The sequence below is a fragment of the Phacochoerus africanus genome, chromosome 7 (genome assembly GCF_016906955.1).
Source record: "Phacochoerus africanus isolate WHEZ1 chromosome 7, ROS_Pafr_v1, whole genome shotgun sequence".
NCBI classification, from domain to species: domain Eukaryota; kingdom Metazoa; phylum Chordata; class Mammalia; order Artiodactyla; family Suidae; genus Phacochoerus; species Phacochoerus africanus.
In genome coordinates, this window is record NC_062550.1 from 55,745,119 (window position 1) to 55,764,601 (window position 19,483).

The window sequence follows — 19,483 nt, forward strand, 5'->3', positions numbered from 1 at the left end:
TCTTGTTCAGTGATGCACCTGGTGATCACATCCCTCGACCAATTAGAGAGGGGTGCTGCTTGCAATTGGTTGAAAAAACCGACCCGGAAGGGCGGATGCTCCCGGCTGGAGAGAAAGGAAAGCCTGGTGGCGGGAAGTTTTTATTGGACCGCAGCTGAAAGTGGTGGGTAACGGATCTTAGTGTGGGGCTTCCTGGGGTCGGATACCAGGGAGGGGTGGGTGTTCCTTAACCCCTTGGGGAGAGGTTCTGGGGTAGCTCCTGTTTCCGCTTTGAAAGAGCTAATATTTCTTTTTCTAGCTTGACATGAGGCCGGGCCACTTCCTTCCACTACTACATTGGCAGGGCGAAACAGGTGCCCTTTCCCCTCTAATGGAACTCTCCATCATCGCCCAGCTCTAATGGAACTCCGGTCTTTAGGGGAACGTTCCGCTGCCGACCCCTCCCCAGCTCGGGCATCTTTAGCCTTTTCCATACTGGAGGCTTGGTCACCCAGGGTTTTTTTTTTTTTTTTGCAACCACCATTTATTGGGAAGCGCCACTGGAGACGCCTAGGGGAGGGTATTATTAAATTGTTACTGCGTCTAAATACAGTGGCGGGGAGAGGGATGATGCGTATGTGTGATTTAGCCTGTAGTACCTGATGTCCAGCGTGCATGACTGACTTGAGTCCCTGAGGATGCTGTCAGAAGTTCAGATACGGAAGAAATAAAACCACTCAATCACGGAAGTAGTAATTAGTAAAAGTTCATTGCGTACCCACCTGAAAGACAGCTTGCCAACCAGGAGCACTCAAATAAAAACATGGGATGAGACTCTGGACTATATATTGTTGTAAAGCATCTTATTTAGTAAGGGCAGTGACTCTATTCTTGACGCTTATTGATTATAATATTAACTTTTTTTAAAACAATAGGGAATCGGTTAGTGGTTACCTCATACCAACCTAGGGAAACAGTTTGAGTTTTGCTTATGATTTCCAGAGGCATAAACAAGAAATGCCCCAGGTGAGGTTAGTCTTTCAAAATAAGCTAAATTAAGCTTTGTTTGTATGACTGTGCTGGTTTTGTCTGCCCAGGGAATTTTCAAGGCAGGTCTCCATTTGTTTTTGATTTTAACAGTGCCTGCCTATACTTCTGACAGACCTGCTCTGTCTGAAGTACTAATCACAGATAGCTCATTAATTTTGGGGTGGAGTTTATGTTCAGATAGCTTTTGCTATTAAATCACATCATTTCAGGAAGGGATTTATGAGCAGTTTGTTTTTTTTTTAGATGATATAATCAAGAAATCATTTAGAATATTAGGGAGAAATGCTTGCATATTGCATTCTTTCATTAAGGATGAAGGCTCCAGGAGTCCCCATCGTGGCTCAGTGGAAACGAATCTGACTAGTATCCATGAGGATGCAGGTTCAATCCCTGGCCTTGCTCATTGGGTTAAGGATCCGGTGGTGTAGGCCAGCATCTACAGCCCTGATTGGACCCCTAGCCAATATGTGGTTGCGGCCCTAAAAAAGACAAAACGAACAAAAAGGATAAAGTCTCCTGCCTCTGCTTTCAATCTCAGCAAACCTAAATGACAAGCACTTTTGTAGGCTATGTGGATATAGAAGTCAAGAGACTCAATCCTTGCCCTCCTGGAGAATCTTACAGTCTAGAGAAGGAGAGTTATGGTTCCATGAAATGTTGAAGATGTGTTCATATAGATAAGGAATGAGAAGTCCTTGGTTTACTCCTCTACTTAAATGTCTTTTAGTGGTGTGGATATTGCAGACTTAGTGAGGCAAAGAAGACACTTTTCAAGTCTGGTGTTGGCTTTAGAATTCTACATGAGGAAGGCATTAGGTTAGCAGTCTGAGGGAGGGTAGGGGGATGCTGAAGCTACCTTTAGAGAACATTCCAAGTTAGTTTTGGAAAATGTTGGTTGTCCATATCAGAGTTGGGGGAGGTGTTCCAGGAGATTATGTTCAAGCCAAATAAAGTTCCTACCCCCAAGCTTCACCTCCTGCCACTGTGTATTCTTCAGTTTTAGTCATTCAGAAATACTGAGTTCCTAAATACAAACCAGGTCTTCCCCCCCCCCCGCCCCGACCTCAGACCTTTTCATGTTCTTTCCTTCTGAAGTTTCACCCTTCTGTAGAATACCAATTCCTCCTTTAAGATTGAGCCTAAATTGGAATTCCCTTGTGGTGCAAGAGGATTATCCAGTGTTGTCAGTGGATCAATCACCCAGTGTTGTCAGTGTCGCTGCTGTGGCTTGAGTGTAGGTTTGATTCCAGGCCTGGGTATTTCCACTTGCCATAGGTGTGCCTCCCTCCCCCCCAAAAAAAACCCCAACAAAGCAAAAACTCCAGATTGAGCCTAAATTGGAACCCTTTAAAGCAAAAACTTAGTAAAATGTTAAATGATTAATTTTAGTATTATCTTGATGGGTTTTGCTTTATCTGGGACATTTGAATTTACCCAACTTGTAATTTGTAAATGGATTCTATCATCCAATTTTACAGATGGGGAAAGGGACTGAGAGGAACAGGTTGTCTGACTTTGCTCAGATCACACAGTAATTTAGTGCTGAAACTGTTTAACCTCAAAGCTTTCCTCTTTTTTGTGCCATCACTTTGTATCTGGTGGATGTTTAAGTGTTCTTGATATCATCCTTGTTGTTATATGTTTATGTGACTTTGGACACTTCTCTGAAATTTAGAGAATTTTCCATAAAAAGTAGAGTTAGAAGAGCCATGTAGTCCTTATTGAAAGGTCACTGCAGTATATAATTTACTTTGTAACATTTTTTTGTGCCTTAGTAGTGACAGATTATCGAGCATTATCAATAGTACTGTTTTAAAAAGAATTATTGCTATGACTTTTCTTTCATTTTTAGAAAGAAATTTGGCTCTCCAATTCAACGTTAGGATGGCATCCATTTCAGGTTAGTGAGATGATTACATTTTGTCATTCATTCGATTCTGTTTCTAATTGCATGTTCTGTGAAAAGAAAAAAATTTTGTTTTTCTCTGTACCTTCCCCTCAATTTGGCTATAAACTTTAAGCTGCTCTAAACAAGTCTTAATAAAAATAAATTTTAAAATATTTGTTTTAAAATTCTGGTTATGGAAATGATGTTTTTTGCAGATTTTTTTTTTTATTGTGTAAAATATTCCTTTTTTTGTCTTTTTGCCTTTTCTAGGGCCGCACCCATGGCATATGAAGGTTCCCAAGCCAGGGGTCTAATCAGAGCTGTAGCCACTGGCCTATGCCAAAGCCACAGCAATGCCAGATCTGAGCTGCATCTGCAACCTACACCACAGCTCACGGCAATGCTGGATCCTTAACCCACTGAGCGAAGCCAGGGATCGAACCCACAACCTCATGGTTCCTAGTCAGATTCGTTAACCACTGAGCCATGATGGGAACTCCAATTGTGTAAAATATTCTTAACAAAATTACCATTTTAACTACTTTTAAGCATACAATTCAGTGGCATTATGTGCATTTGCATTGTTGTGCAACCATCACCCATATGTCTGTGAATTTGACCATTCTAGGTACCTCATATAAGTGAAATCATACAATATCTGTCCTTTTTGTAACTGTGTTATTTAGCTTAAGCATGTCTTTGAGCTTCATCCATTTTGCAGCATGTATCTTTTTTAAGGCTGAATAATATTCCCTTGTATGTATATACCACCTTCTGTTTATCCATTTGTCTGTCAGTGGACATTTGGGTTTTTTAACTTTTTGGCTTTTATAAAAAATGCTGCTGTGAACATTGGTATAATATCTGAGTCCCTGCTTTCATTTTTTTTTTTTTTTTGGCAGGGGGTGGGTTGTATTCTTACAAATATTTGTCATTGCTGGATCACATGGTGTTTCTATGTTTAATTTTTGGGAGGAATCACTGTACCATTTTCTGTAGTGGCTGCACTATTTTACATTCTGACCAAGCAATACATAAGAGTTCCAAGGAATGATATGTTTTTTGATAGCATGCTAGGAACCTAAGAAATTACAAAGTAGAAAATATAAATCACTTAAAGTCTCACTGCTCAGATTAATACTTAACATTTAGGGAGTTCCAGCTGTCCAACGGGATTGGTAGTGTCTCTACAGTGCCAGGATGCAGGTTCCATCCCTAGCCCGGCACAGTGGGTTAAAGGATCTGGTGTGGCCATAGCTGTGGTGTAGCTTGCAACTGTGGCTTGGAGTTGATCCCTGACCTGGGAACTCCATATGCTAGAGGGTGGCCAAAAAAAAAGAGAAAACTGTAACATTTAGATGTGTTACTTTTCAACAAAATTTTTAACATTTTGTACATATTTTATAATGTGATTTTTAAAAACAATGTAAATATAGAAAATAGACATATTGTTAAATAAATTCTATGTTGTAAATATTCCATTTATGTTACTACCCTGTATTTTGTTACTTTGAAGTGACATTAAATAACACTTTTAGTGTTGGTGCCAAACTTTTAGGTGGTCTCCGTTTTTAAAATGTTAAGAAAGTTTGCTTTGAACATCTTTGAGTCTAAAGCTTTGCATGTGTCTCTGATTATTTCCTTGAGATAAGTCCCAATAAGTGGAGTTACTTGGAGTGTTTTCAAAGTGTAAAAGAAAAACATCCATTTTGCCTTTTCCAGGCAGCTACTCTTGGTATTTTGATGTATTTCCATCCATTATTTTATTTATTTATTTATTCATTTTTGTCTTTTTAGGGCCGCACCCTTGGCACATGGAGGTTCCCAGGCTAGCGGTTGAATTGGAGCTGCAGCTGCTGGCCCACACCACAGCCACAGCAACACCAGATCCTAGCGGTGTCTGTGAGCTACACCACAGGTCACAGCAATGCCGGATTCTTAACCCACTGAGCAGGGCCAAGGATCGAACCCATGTCCTCATGGATACTAGTCAGGTTTGTTAACCACTGAGCCAAGATGGGAACTCCCCCATTTATTCTTATTATTTTTTAAACTTGACCAGATTATATTGTGTTTATTAATGAGGTCTTGGTGCCTGTTCAGTTAGGAGGTGGATGGTTGGGATGAGGAACTTCTCTGGTTAATGTCCTGTCTTTTGTAGAGTATGACCTACAAAATATGGCCTTTGCTGCATACTATCACTAACCGTGAGGTGACAAAATTAGGTTCTTTTCAAACTTTAAATAAATGATTTTCTTAAATAGAGAATCCTCCTACCCAGCTCCCCAGACTTTAAAATTTATTTAAATATAAATATGAAATGAATAGTGACATAGGTTTTGATTTTTTCTCATGACAGCCTCACAGTCTAAGGGTTAATAATAAATGGAAACAATTTAAGTTATATTAAATCCTAACCCAAGAGATAAACGTCTAAGAGACAAAATGAGAGTTACTAAACCTTTGCCCAGTTCTGTCTAGTTATTTTTGGATTGTGTGAGTTATTCTACTGAGTAAGACTTTAAGCTTTATTGGGAGGATATGATTTTAAGATAGCTGAATAATGAAATACATATCTTTTATTTAAGAATAGGTGACTACTGTGAATAGTTGCCTTTACAATGTTGTGCCCCTTTCAAATAACTCACATCTTTTATTGTTCTACCCACTTGGTTGAACTATATTTGAGATGCCTATGAAATTGTCTTCAGACACTTTGTTAGTTTGGACTTGATGACCTCCCTGGTGGCAAATCACTTTCCTTTCATTGTTAACTTCAGTGTGGGATATTGCCAGAAAACGTGCTATTTCTGAAGAATGGCACCTCCCTTGCATCAGCTGTAAGCTTAAGAACACTGAGGTGTGATCCCTGCTCCATGCCTTGTGCTCTTGAGATACAGTAGCTATAATAAGCTGTCTTTGTCATGAAATATTGAAATCATTCTCTTTTCAGTCTCATCTCCAATGATAAAAGTCACGTGTTGGACATTCTGTGTTAGAGATGGTATACTTTTGAATAAAAACATTAAAAGGCTCTGATGTACTACAACTGTTTTTACTTCCTTATATTCTTAGTCCTTTAGGACTTTAAGATATAATGATGTTGACTTTGTAGCCTGAGTTGACATTAACATCTATCTCAGGTAGGACTTGATTGGAGAATCCCTTAGGCTGTGAGTGACATAAGAGATTTACTATAGGGGTTCAGCTTGATGTGAGTGTGGGAGGTGGTTAAGCCCTTTCTTTGTTTCTGTTGCCTGCCTGCATGTCTGGCACCCAGCCTGAAGTTGGGAAGAGAAGAAGCACATGCCATGGGGAATGCCAAAACAAACGACTTCTTGTGAAGATGAATCTTACCGGAATCTGTATTAGTCTCTTACTGCCTCAAAGCCTCCAGTTTAGGCAATGCAGAACCTGCCAGCCTGAAGGCTGGTGTACTGCCCTGTGGAGTTGGACACAACCTGGCTGAGTGTTCAGAGAAGCTGGAGGAGGGGACCAATAGGATCTGGAAGAGCTGCAGGCCCTGTTATTTCCCCAAGGAGATCTAGCAGCAGCTGGAATTGTGGACCCAGCTGTTGTCCCATGCCAATGAGTCAAAATGTGGCTACTGCTTCACTTCTACCTTCTAAACCTCTGGCTCCCCAGCATGACACAAACGCCCTTCATACAACCAAATACACAACCCCAAAGAGGACAGGAATTCTCTATTCATCTTTGATATGCTCAGCCCTCTTCTTGCTGAATCACATCCTCCTTAATCTTCTAACTGAAATCCTGAGATATGAGGTAAGCCTACTATTAACACATTTTATTATTAGAATTTAGGGGAATGGGAGCAGGACCATCTAATCAATCCATCCATCCATCAGCCAGCCAACCACCAACATGAAAACCTAAATTTGGCTTATATAGGAGTATCAAATAAGGAAGAAACGTGTATAGCCATTACAGTTCTTGGTTCGTACTTGATCATGTGGTCAGAGCTGGTATTTTATAACTGTCTTCTTTAACTTCTCATTCCATATCCCTTTGTTCTCAGCAAGCACCTGACCTGGTGGTGGGGCCTTGCTTGGTGGGAGTTGCCTTAGCAGTTTGCTTGTAGTGGGTTTTTGTAGTTTTTCATTAACTCTAGTCAGAGGACATGGGAATACCAAAAGGCGCCTTGGAGGATCCCCTGCAGTCCAGGTATACTTCTCCTTACTCCTTCAGTGCCACTGCAGTCCAGTTCCCTTTAATGGTCAGGATCACTCACCCCAGCCAGTCTAGAAACTCCCTTCTCTGCCTATCGATTTCCTGGCATGAGGAACCCAAATTGGCCAAGTGGTAGTTCAACTTCCAGTTAATGGAACCATTGCTTTTTTTCCCTCGTAGAAGCAGTTCTTTCTTGCTAACTAAGACTTCTAGACCCATAGAGTACAGAATTTCAGGGCTGGGACACAAACATTTTGCTAGTGGATCACTAGGGGTAATAGTAAGAGGAGCCATTCCCATTCCCAGCCCTCTTTCCCAGGCCTGGGAGCCCTGGCTATGGGAGGAACAGCACTAGTCACTGTTTTGGAACAGTTACACTGCCTTCCTCATGGTCTTTCCTAACAATAGAAGTCCTTACTTTTGGGTCAGGAGACCAGTGTGTGAACTCGGCTAGTTGCTGAATGTATCTGTTTTAATTATGCACTCCGAAACTGGGGAAGTAACCAGAAAGCGGGTTTGAGGACCTTGTAGCCCACCATATGCTAGCCCTGAGCACAGCTGCATTCTTCACCTGCCTTGCCTAAGTCCAGGCCATACTCTTTGCCTGGGGGTTCACCATTAGTGACCTTTGGTCTTCCAGGAATGATCAGTTTAGAGTTGATGTCCAGAAATTCCTGAGAAGTTATTTTCCTTTTCCCAGTAGGCAGTTACCTTGATTGGTTTCTCGGTAGAAGGATAGTGGTGAGATTTATGACGTAAAGTTTTAGCTGTATAGGAGAGTCCTTTTGCAAAGGGCTTTATACAGAGGGGGCCCTGGGTCTATAAATGGGCTCATTTCTGGGAACTCTTTGAAGGACTGTGACTCTGTTGTGGTGATCCAGATCAGACTTGTGTTTACCAGAAACAGGGCTTTGTATTCTGCCTGTGCAGATCATGTAATCCATTTTCATGTCAGACATCATTATCAACTAGCCAGTGCCAAAGATCTCTGTGGGTCAGACTGTTCTGGTTACTGCTCCTTCTCTGTTGCCCGTTGTGGCACCCATGTCTATCTTTCCTTTGGTCCTGAATTGCCAGCATTTAGCCCTTATCTTCGAATCCATCATTCTCATTGACTGAAGTAGTCTAGTTCAAAGGTAGTACTTCCCCATCATTCCTGGCTCAGAGAACAGCATTCCAGACCTCTTCAGGGAGGCTGGGGCTCCCCTTGTGAATGCATTTCTTACAGCCTTGGTGTCAGGCGTGCCCTCTGGATCGTCCTGAGGGACCACAAGAGAGTGGATGATCAAGTTACCTGATAATTCACTCTAGTACTCCTGTCTCCCTCACCCAGGGATCCCCTCCTTTAGAGTAGACCCAGGAGATTCTAGTTGCTGGATGTCATTGGAATCTCCACCTGTATCATTCCAGCCCAACTTTCTGATAGTCATCTTTGGAGCCAGCTAAGTACATTATTAGAGCCACTCCTGGCCACTATATTTAGCACACTAAATCCAGAATTTCTTATTAAGTCCACACCAATAAATGTTTCATTCTGTCCACCTTGATTTTGTAGCCTTAGGATCTGTTTCCATGTATACTCTCAATTCTGCTGATCTTGGCAAATGCAACTCTTGTGGTGTGTTTCATGTCTTCTCACAGGTCATAGTTTTAGACCTCATCCTCTAGAGTCTTTCTGGGTCTTGAAGCATTGAGAGGTGTATGTAGGGGGCTAATCTTTAGGGTGATTAGTCTGCCCTTGCAGGGAAGCTATGTCAAGAAATGCCATTATAGGCATTTCAGGCAGAAGGAGGTTTCTTTTTGGAAGGGAAGGAAGGGCAGAAGAAACTTGGCAGAACTTAGCAGTTCAAGGTCCCCTGCTTCATTGAGATCTGCCTGGATGTTCCCATCCCAGTTGCGTGATCTCACTCCTTCAAGAGAAGAAGAGTCCCTGCAAGATTAGGAATTCAGTTTGTGTCATAATTCAGCCACCTTCAGGATTTTGACTTGTTGGTATTCAGTAATCTCAGTGCTATAGCTACAGGAGATAAGGGCTTCTTTATGATAATCTTAGAAACTTTGATGTTCTTTTATGCAGGCCTGCATTTCTCTTGTCAAGTGCCCCAGCATACTTAGAATTAACCAGTCAACCCCATTCTTTTTCTTCTTTTTTTCTTTTTCACCCTGCCGGTGGCTTGTGGAAGTTCCCAGGCCAGGGATCGAACCCATGCTGCTGTAATGACAATGTTAGATCCTTAACCTGCTGCTCCATAAGAAACTCCTTAACCCAATTATTCTTAACAAAAATATTTTGGGACAGCTTTCTCTAGCTACTTAATTGCTAGTGTCTGTAGGTTATAATTTAATTTCATCTATTGTATGCCATGGAAAACCATTGTCCCTTTTACCACTGCAAAGAAGAATCATTAATGCCCTTAAAAATCTAATATGATCAGAGGCTCAATTCCTTGTGGTCCAGAAGCAATTCAGAGAACCCATCTTTAAGTTTCTGTTCCTCAGGGACAACATTTGGTGTTGGTTAGGTGTCAGAAGTTGAATCATTATGAATGATGTAAAGGATTAGTCTCTACATGCAGATGGAACCTGGTGAAGATGTCTACAGCTGGCTTAGAAGTCACAAGTGCCAGCAGTAAGGACAGGAAGATGGATGTGCGTGTGGGAGGGTAAGATGAGCTGAAACCCACAAGGACAAAGTGAAACCCGTCTGTCACTGGAACTCATGTCAGTGTCATTGCCTCCAAGGCTCTGACCTCTAGAAGACCGGTGCCCTGAAGAGGAGCTAGTGCATTTGCCACAGAAAGTTGCATGTGAACTCAGACAAGGATTCAAAGAAGCTGAAGAAGCTGTAGGTCAACCTGCCCTCCAAGGAGATTTAGCAGGAGGTAGAGAATCTGACTTCTGCCCCCTGTCAACAAGGTTAGCCAGTGGATCCTCTACAGTGTTGAGTGAGCCACAGCACTGTCTGATCTGGTGCCAGCCTCTTCTCTTATTTCCACCTTCCAAATGTCACATAGGCTTCTCTGGTGGCCAGCCCTAACCAGAGTCATGCAGGCAGTTGGTGCAAAGCCACCAGAGCATCCTATTTTTCTTTTTATGGCCATCCTGTAACATATGGAAGTTCCTAGGCTAGGGGTCAAATCAGAGTTGCAGCTGCTGGCTCACGCCACAGCCAGATCCGAGCTGCATCTGTAACCTATACCTTAGCTTGTGGCAACACAGGATCCTTAACCCATTGAGCAAGGCCAGGGATTGAAGCTTCATCTTTAGAGACAACGTTGGGTCCTTAACCAGAGCATCCTTTTTTTTCCTTTTTTTTGTCTTTTTGTCTTTTCTAGGGCCGCACATGGAGATTCCCAGGCTAGGGGTCCAATGGGATCTGTAGTTGCCGGCTTACACCAGAGCCACAGATAATGCCAGATCATCCCGCAACCACATGGTTCCTAGTCGGATTCGTTAACCACAGAGCCATGATGGGAACTCCCAGAGCATCCTATTTTTAAGTTATAACCGTAAGATTTTATCTCATGAAAAGGCGTTAAAACTGGACACTGATTAAAGCACCAAAAACATTAACATTTTTCTAGCTTTCACTAATGTGATGTCAAAAGAAATCTCACTTTGACTTTAATACTTGGATTGAGGAGAATTGTGCGTACGTTAAGGCTTCTTTATAAATTAGTATGCTGGCATTGTAATGCCAATTCCAATAGCATGCCTGATTTCTCTTTTCACTGTTAAATCATGTTTATAATCACCAGCTGGTTTCCATTTGACTATATGAACCCCAATATGAATGTTTTTGTGAAATTATAGCTAAGTAGTTAGGGTATTACTTTATTTTTAAAATTTTTAATTTATTTTGGTTTTTTAGGGCCACACCCATGGTGTATGGAGGTTCCCAGAATAAGAGTCAAATTGGACTGTAGCCTCCGGCCTATGCCACAGCCACAGCAATACAGGATCCGAGCTGTGTCTGTGACTTACACCATAGCTCACAGCAACGCCAGATCCGTTACCCAAGTTAGGGGATTACTTTAAATAACTTCCTCTTGCTTCAGCATCTGATCACTTTACTGAAATGATTTAGGAAATGGTTGGACCACTGCTTTAAAACAAAATGAAAATAATAATTATTATTTATGTCCATATTATTTGTATTTAAATATTTATTTATATTTAAATGCTTAACTGTGTGCCAGGTATTATGTTAAGAACTTTCAATATGTTATTTCATTTTTTATAGCACTACTATGAAAATTAGGTATTATTCCCATTTTACAGATGGGGAAATTGAGGCTCAGTTAAGTACTTTAGCCTGAGGTCACCCTGCAGGTAAGAGGACGACCTCAGATTTAACTCCGGTCTGGGTGGTTCAAAAACATATGCTCTTAAGCACTCTGCTATTCTACTCTAAGTTTATAATCTTTATGGTGAGGAATGTCCAAAAGTCCATAATAAAGAGATCTAAAATTGTAATTAATTCTGTTTAATCACTGTTTCTTTTTTTCTTCCCTTGTAGCTCTGAGTGAGGAACTGGATTCTATAACCAATGAGCTACATGCAGTAGACATTCAAATTCAAGAACTTTTGGAAAGGCAACAGGAGCTTATTCAGAAGAAAAAAATCCTTGAAAAGAGAATAAAGCAGTGTTCAGAGGATCCTGATGCTGGGGAAAGCAGTGAATATGATTCTTCACCTGCCTCTTGGAATAAAGAAGGTTTGCTTTTTTTTTTTTTTCTTAGCCAGTTTTGTTTCTTCCTTTAAAAAATTTTTTTGGTCCTTTTAGGGCCACACAGTGGCATATAGAAGTTCCCAGACTGGAGGTTGAATCAGAGCTATAGCCACTGGCCTACACCACAGCCACAGCATCCGAGCTGTGTCTGCAACCTACATCCCGGCTCACAGCTGGATCCTTAACCCGCTGAGCAAGGCCAGGGATTGAACCTATGTCCTCATGGATACTAGTTAGGTTTGATGCTGCTGAGCCACATTGGGAACTCTTCTTCTCATTCTTTAAACTGGAGTTAAATCATCATGCCTGGGTCAGTGCTTTCAAGTAGGCTTAGAGGTGACACTGGCCTTTCCTAAGCAGCAGGAAAGCTCAGAGGCAGGTCATTCTTTACCCACTGTGCTCTTTTTAAATGAAGATTTGATTATTCAGACTTAATTTTTTTTGTCCAAGTATGATTCTAGCAACAGGAATCAGTGTTTGGAAGAATACAGTACTTATTTAACTTAGTTTTCTAAGTCTTAACTAGAAAAAAATTAAACAATTAAAAAATTCAAACTCCTTGTCAAAGTCGTCTAGTTCATTCTCCTGTCCTGGTGAACAGAGCTTTGTTGGTTCAAGATCTTGTGTAGCATCGTAATTATCATTAATTGTGGAATACTGTAGCTATAGACAGAATTGCAGTGCTTTTGTGGGTTTGTTTTCCAATGATTCACTTTTAAACAAGATATTTACACCAGAAATTCCAGATAATCGTTAACTTTGTTCACGATATTTGAGTTTTCTATGATACTATAATTCCTGGTCAACATCCTGATTGTTTTTCAAATACCTGACCAAGTACCCTTCTTCTCCATGTAGGTTATTTCTCACTGGCAAACATTGTCCTTTTTTTCTGATGTCCTTTTCTTATATGTCATTAAACTTGGCTTTGCTTAGCTTAGTGAGTTAAACTGATCTCAAAATTATCATTATAAAAGTTAAATTGTCCACAGCATTAAAAATCTTATATGTGTGTGTGTATATATACATATATATATATATCACATATATATATCACATATATATGTATGTATATATCACACACACATATATATATGTATATATATATGTATATATATCACACATATATATATGTATATATATATATGTATATATATCACACACATATATATATATATATGATTATTCTATGCTATAAACACAGCCATTCACGTCTGTGTCTTATTTATAATCCTAAATAGTTCTAATCTGTTTAGCATGTTTTTCTCTTTCTAGATTTTCCATGGTCTGGTAAAGTTAAAGAAGTTCTGCAAAATATCTTTAAACTGCAGAAGTTCAGGCCGCTTCAGCTGGAAACTATTAATGTAACGATGTCTGGAAAGGAGGTATTTCTCGTTATGCCTACAGGAGGTGGGAAGAGCTTATGCTACCAGTTACCAGCATTATGTTCAGACGGTGTGTATTAGTGAAGATTACTTTTAAGATGAATAAACATCATTTCTCTTAATATGTTTTTAAATCCTTAAAAAAATTTCTAACCATACATTTGTAAAAATAAGTATCTCAACGCTAACATTTAAAGAGTTCACTGAAAGAGGGAATGTTAAAGACTGAGAGTAATTCATTCTTTTAGCTGGTTCCTGAAACCTCATTAAAAAAACAAAACAAAACAAAAACAAAAAACCTGTTGTGGGAGAAAAAGCACTAGAAAAGGAATCAGTAGGCCTAAAGTCTAACCCCAGGTCTTTGTGGAGTGTCTTGCTGTGATGTTACGCCCTGGGGATGCTGGAGTCAGCACATGGGCATGGGCCTCCTTTTCATGGAGCTTACAGTTTAAAGTGGAGCTTTCTCAAACTTCCATGTACTTAAGAATCAGGACATGTGGAAGGGGGAAGAGGGAAAGGATGGACTGGGGGTTTGGGATTGGCATGTGCACAGTGAGGTATGTGGAATGATTGGCCAATGGGGACCTGCTGTATAACACAGAGGACTCTGCCCAGTATTCTGTGATAACCTATGTGGAAAAAGAATCTGAAAGAGAATGATGTGAGTATATGTATGACTAAATCACTTTGTTGTACAGTGGAACTTATCACAACCTTGTAAATCAACTCTACTCTTCAATAAAACTTAAAAAAATGAGAAAAGGAGTTCCTGTCGTGGCACAGTGGTTAACGAATCCTACTAGGAACCATGAGGTTGTGGGTTCGATCCCTGACCTTGCTCAGTGAGTTGACGATCCGGCGTTGCTGCGGGCTGTGGTGTGGGTCACAGACGCGGCTCAGATCCTGTTTTGCTGTGGCTCTGGCGTAGGCCAGCAGCTACAGCTCCAATTCGACCCCTAGCCTGGGAACCTCCATATGCCACGGGAGCAGCCCAAGAAATAGCAAAAAGACAAAAAAAAAAGAGAGAAGAAACCATGCAAAATTAATTAATTAAATAAAAAAAGGGAGTTCCCATTGAGGATGTAGGTTTGATCCCTGGCCTTGCCTAGTGGGTCGGGCGATCCGTGAGCTGTGGTGTAGGTTGCAGATGTGGCTCAGATCCAGGGTTGCTGTGGCTGTGGCATAGGCTGAGAGCCGTAGCTCTGGTTTGACCCTTAGCCTGGGAACTTCCATATGCCATGGGTATGGCCCTAAAAAAGCAAAACCAAAAGTAAAAAAATAAGAATTGCCTGTTAATATTATCAGCATACAGATTCTGATCTTGTGTTTCTAACAGGCTCTCAGGTGATACTGATGTTGCTGTTTGGGGACCACCAGGGGAATGCAGTAGGGGTCAGCAAACTTTTCCTTGAGGAGCTAGTCACTAAATGCTATAGGCTCTCTGCCAGTTCCTGAACTGCCATTGTAGCATGAAAGCAGCCATAGCCAAGGAATGGATGTAAAGGAATGATGTGGCTGTGTTCCCATAAAACTTTACTTACAAAAACAGGCACCCAGCCCTTAGTTTGTTGACCCCTGTTCTAGAGAATACAGGTAACTGCAAGCAGTTGCAATAATGGTTTTCTGGTAAAGATTTTTTTTTTCTTTTTTTCTTCTTTTGTCTTTTTAGTGCTGCACCCGTGGCATATGGAAGTTCCCAGACTAAGGGTCTAATCGGAGATGTAAGCTGCCGGCCTATGCCACAGTTCCGAGCCATGTCTGCGACCTACACACAGCTCACGGCAACACTGGATCCTTAACCCACTGGGTGAGGCCAGGAATCGAACCTGCCACCTCATGGTTCCTAGTTGGATTCGTTTCTGTTGCGCCATGATGGGAACTCCAATAAAGGTTTTAATAGGGAAATAAGTCAGTGCAAAGGTCTGGTCTAGGGGCTGTTAGGGAAGGCTGTCCTGGGGAAGTGACATTTGAGCTAAAAGCTAAAGGATAAGTGGCAAAAAAGGACAGGGGAGGAAGGAAGATGCTCATGCAGGGGAGCAGAATTTGTGAGGGCCCAGAAGAAAGAGAAAACATACATGGTGTGGTGTACTGAATAATGTGAAAGCATCTTAGCATGGCAGACAGTGAGAGGTGAGACATATGGACAATCTTTGCAGTCTTTAAAGATCTTTTTAAAACTTTTCCTTAGATTAGTGGAAATCCATTGAAGGGTGTTAAACAGGTAAGAAACTTGTCCAATTTGTAGTTTAGAAGGATATTTACAGCAGATGGAGGAATTCCAGAAATATTTAGGCAGTAGAGTCAGTAGGACTTGATATTCATTGGCTAGAAGAAGAGATAGTCTAGGATCATGCCCAGATTTCAGGCTGGGACAAATGGTGACATTGTTCATTAAAATAGGGCCCCCTGGAGAAGGAACTTACTTAGGGATGGAGAGAGGGGATGATGAATTTAATTTGGGGCACTTTGAGTTTATGAAGTCTGCAAGACCTCTCTATTTAGAGTTGTCCTCTGAATTGGAGCATGTTTGAATGGAAAGCTTGGTTCCAAGAGATCTGAGGTCACCGAGATGGGGGCTGTTAGGGTTGATGGAGATCACCACTGAAGTGAATGATAACATCCTGAGCACCGTGAGAAGAGATGAGGGTCCAGAACAGAAAGCACAGCATTAAGAGTCTAGGGGTAAACAGAGAAAGAGGACCTTGCAGACAAAGCTAAGAAGAAGTAGCAGAGTATAGGAGGATAGTCAGGACAGAATGGTGTTATTTCAATACTCCAGGATGGATAGAGTATTGGAATACTCCCAGAGAAGGGAGTTTGAATAAGGAAAGTTCATTCGGTTTAGTGACGAGGGATTCATCTGTGGTCTTGTCTAGAGCAGCTTCAGCAAAATGATTGGGTGGAAACCAAATCGCAGTTGTTTGGAAGTGAGAGGAGTGAGGAAGTGGAAGTAATGAAAGGGACACTCTTGGAAAGAACTTTTATGGAGGGAAAAAGGCAGAGGCCCTAAATTAGGTGTCCCGGGTTTCTTTTAATTTGAGAGACTTGACCATGTTTACATGTAATGAGAAGGTGCCAGTAATGAGGGAGAAATTGAAAATATAAGAGAGAGGACTAATTGAGAGTGAAATTCTTGATAAAGTCTTAACCTGAGTATATTTTAAAAGCTGGTCTGCTTTCTGCCCCAGGTTCTTTCAAGGAACCAGTTGCAGAAACATAGGGTCTTAGGACTTTAACAATGTAGAATATTTCTAGCTCTTGTAGCTGTGAACAATTTCAGTTCTCAGAGAAAGGGATGTATTACTAGAACTTGAGTCAGTCGATATACTGTTCACTGATTTTCTGCTTAGACTAAATTAATCTGGTGTAGTAACTGGACAAATTCTCATGTAACTATTATTCTGGATTATATAGCTTACCAGGTTTTCTTTGGAAATTTTTGGAATAACTTTCTCCTGATGTAACTGGATAGTATTTGCCTTGATTTATATCATTTTACTGAGATGACCACTACTGTTTTTTTGTTGTTTTTATGGTGGTGGTGGTTTTTGTTGTTGTTTTTTTTTTTTGGCTGCACCTGTGATATATGGAAGTTCCTGGGCCAGGGATTGAATCTGAGCTGTAGCTGCGACATATGCTGTAACTGCAGCAACTCTGGATCCTTTAACCCACTGTGCCAGGCCATGGATCGAACCTGTGCCTCCCCGGTGACCTGGGCTGCTGCAGTTGAATTCTTAACCCACTGCGCAAGAGTGGGAACTCCAACTGATTGCTAAAAATGGTAGCAAATTCAAAATGATAATATCTATATATTTTTATAGGACTGGACAATGCTAGAGATTTCTGTTTCATCTTGTATCTGCTTATTTGGCTTTTGATCATTTATTGGTATCTACATCATTTATAAATGAGGGTTAGAAATAGGTGATGTATTGCTAAAGCTGCATTGAAAATCAGTGTGAATTAATAGGAGCAGGCCAAAAGTTACAGTGAAGAAGGTAAATGGTTGAAACTCATCCTGGTGGTCATATAATTTTAAAGTACATTTCTTTCTCGTTTAGGTTTTACACTCGTGATTTGCCCATTGATCTCTCTTATGGAAGACCAGTTAATGGTTTTGAAACAATTAGGAATTTCAGCTACCATGTTAAATGCTTCTAGTTCTAAGGTATGCTTCTGTGGCTTTTATTGTATTTTATTTTTGATTTACGCTGTTCACCAGAATATGAACCTTAGCTCCAACTGAGTTGCTTATAAAATTAAAAAAATGATAACTTTATGTTGGAGCTGAAAACTACTGCTCCTAAGTCAGTTCTAGCCTACGGCCTATTTTGGATGGTCCATGAGCTAAGATTAGTTTTTGTACTTTTAAATGGTTAAAAAGAAATCAAAAGGAAAATAATATTTTGTGAAGTATGAAAATTATAGGAAATTCAACTTTCAGTGTCCATAATAAACTTTAATGAAACAAAACCATGCTGATTCTTTTATGTGTAGTCTGATTGTTTTCACACTGGAATGGCAAAGTACTTGTGACCTATGGATCACAATGTCTAATATTCACTGTGTGGCACTTTATAGGAAATGTTTACTGACCTGTTTTATAGTATCCATTCTGAGCTAGTAGGTCAGAATTTCTGATTATGCAAAATAATTAAATACAAAAATTGTATTAGTAACAAGGTACCCAACCCCTGTGGAATTTCTTCTATTTGGGAATGGACCTTCATCTGTAGAATAAAGCATTTCTCAGGTATTCTTTTTTAAAAAGCATATTAGTGAAATTTTTAAAAAATATGCAAAAATAGAATGGTATAAAAATTGCCATGTATTCATTAAGTACTGTTATCAGTTATCAATATATGGCCCATCTTTTTTCATCTGTATATCCCCAATTTCCCTCTCTACTTCCCCTTGGTTTATTTATTTGAAACAAGTCCCAGGCATCATATCATTTCACTTATAACTTCTTCAGTATGTATATCTAACATTTAAAAAAAGGTAACTGCAATGTGATTATCATAACTAAAAAATGTCATATTAGTTCCTTAAAGCCATCAAATAAAAGTATTTGGATTTCTGTCCCAATCAAATATTATTATTTTTAAACATTTTCCAGATAAGATTAATGCATTATGTTTTAGTTGTTAGATCAATAGGTTTCCCTTGTTTCTTATTTGTTTCCCGTGCAAATTATTATCTAGGTTTTTGTTTGTTTGTTTTTGTCCTATAGTTTCTTACATTCTGTCTTTTCCTGATGCAATCTTGTGTCTGATGTTGTTTAACTTGTTCCTTTTAGTTAGATATAAAAGCTTGATTGTATTTGGGCACTTTTTTTTTTCTTTGCAAGAGTATACTTTCCTTGGTATCATTCATGGGGTATATAATATCCGGTTGCTTTTTTGTAATGTTAGCTTGATCAGTGGGTTCAGTTTATGTCTCCCTGCTCTATAATTATCAAGATTTTTATCAGCTTTTCATCTAATGGTTCTTAGCAGCCACTGATGATTATTACCTGCCTTAGAGTGTTTTTTAATTAGGGGTTTCAAAATGGGGATTTCTAATTTTCATTCCTTATATTAGCTAGATTTTTTCTACTAAAAAAAGTTTTTCCTTATTTAACTCTGGGCAGATTGAAAACTCTTTCCCTTTCTTCACCAGTTTTCAGAAAGAGTTGGTTTTTCAGTATTCTCCAAGGTGCTCAATAAATTCTTTGGCTTTTTTTTTTCTCGTGTCATTATAAACTTATGGATTTTTAATATGTTTGTTGTCTTTTATTTTATTTTTATTTTTTCTCTTTTTAAGGCCACACCTATGGCATATGGCGGTTCCCAGGCTAGGGGTTGAATCAGAGCTGTAACTGCTGGCCTACACCGTATCCGAGCCGCATCTGTGCCTACACCGCAGCCTACAGCAGGGCTAGATCCATAACCCACTGAACAAGGTCAGGGATTGAATCTTCGTTCTCATGGATGCTAGTCAGATTCATTTCTGGGGAGCCATGACAGGAACTACTGTTTGATGTCTTTTAATACATCATTATTCTTTTTTGTACTGAAGAAGTCCCATCTTTAAGTAGTGAGAGTATTTAGGTAGGCTCCTGAATCTTTTCCTTCACCTCATAGCTTTTGATTCTTTGTTTTCTTTCTTTTTTTTGTGTCTTTTTTGCTATTTCTTGGGCCGCTCCCGCGGCATATGGAGGTTCCCAGGCTAGGGGTCCAGTTGGAGCTTTAGCCACCAGCCTACGCCAGAGCCACA

General features: G+C 40.1%; 1 protein-coding gene across 2 annotated transcripts in view; it reads left to right on the top strand.

Moving 5' to 3' along the window:
- The first annotated feature begins 82 nt into the window (after positions 1-82).
- The window catches only part of RECQL (RecQ like helicase), a 43,249-nt gene continuing 23,848 nt past the window's right edge, over positions 83-19,483 (top strand). The window contains exons 1-6 of one of the 2 annotated variants that reach the window (XM_047787436.1): positions 83-163; positions 2,882-2,929; positions 6,198-6,703; positions 11,628-11,825; positions 13,116-13,295; positions 17,287-17,393. In XM_047787436.1, the coding sequence (XP_047643392.1) occupies positions 13,211-13,295; positions 17,287-17,393 (192 nt within the window). In that variant the 5' untranslated portion in view covers positions 83-163; positions 2,882-2,929; positions 6,198-6,703; positions 11,628-11,825; positions 13,116-13,210. The remainder of the gene's footprint in view (positions 164-2,881; positions 2,930-6,197; positions 6,704-11,627; positions 11,826-13,115; positions 13,296-17,286; positions 17,394-19,483) is intronic. The other variant, XM_047787435.1, reaches the window with a different exon arrangement.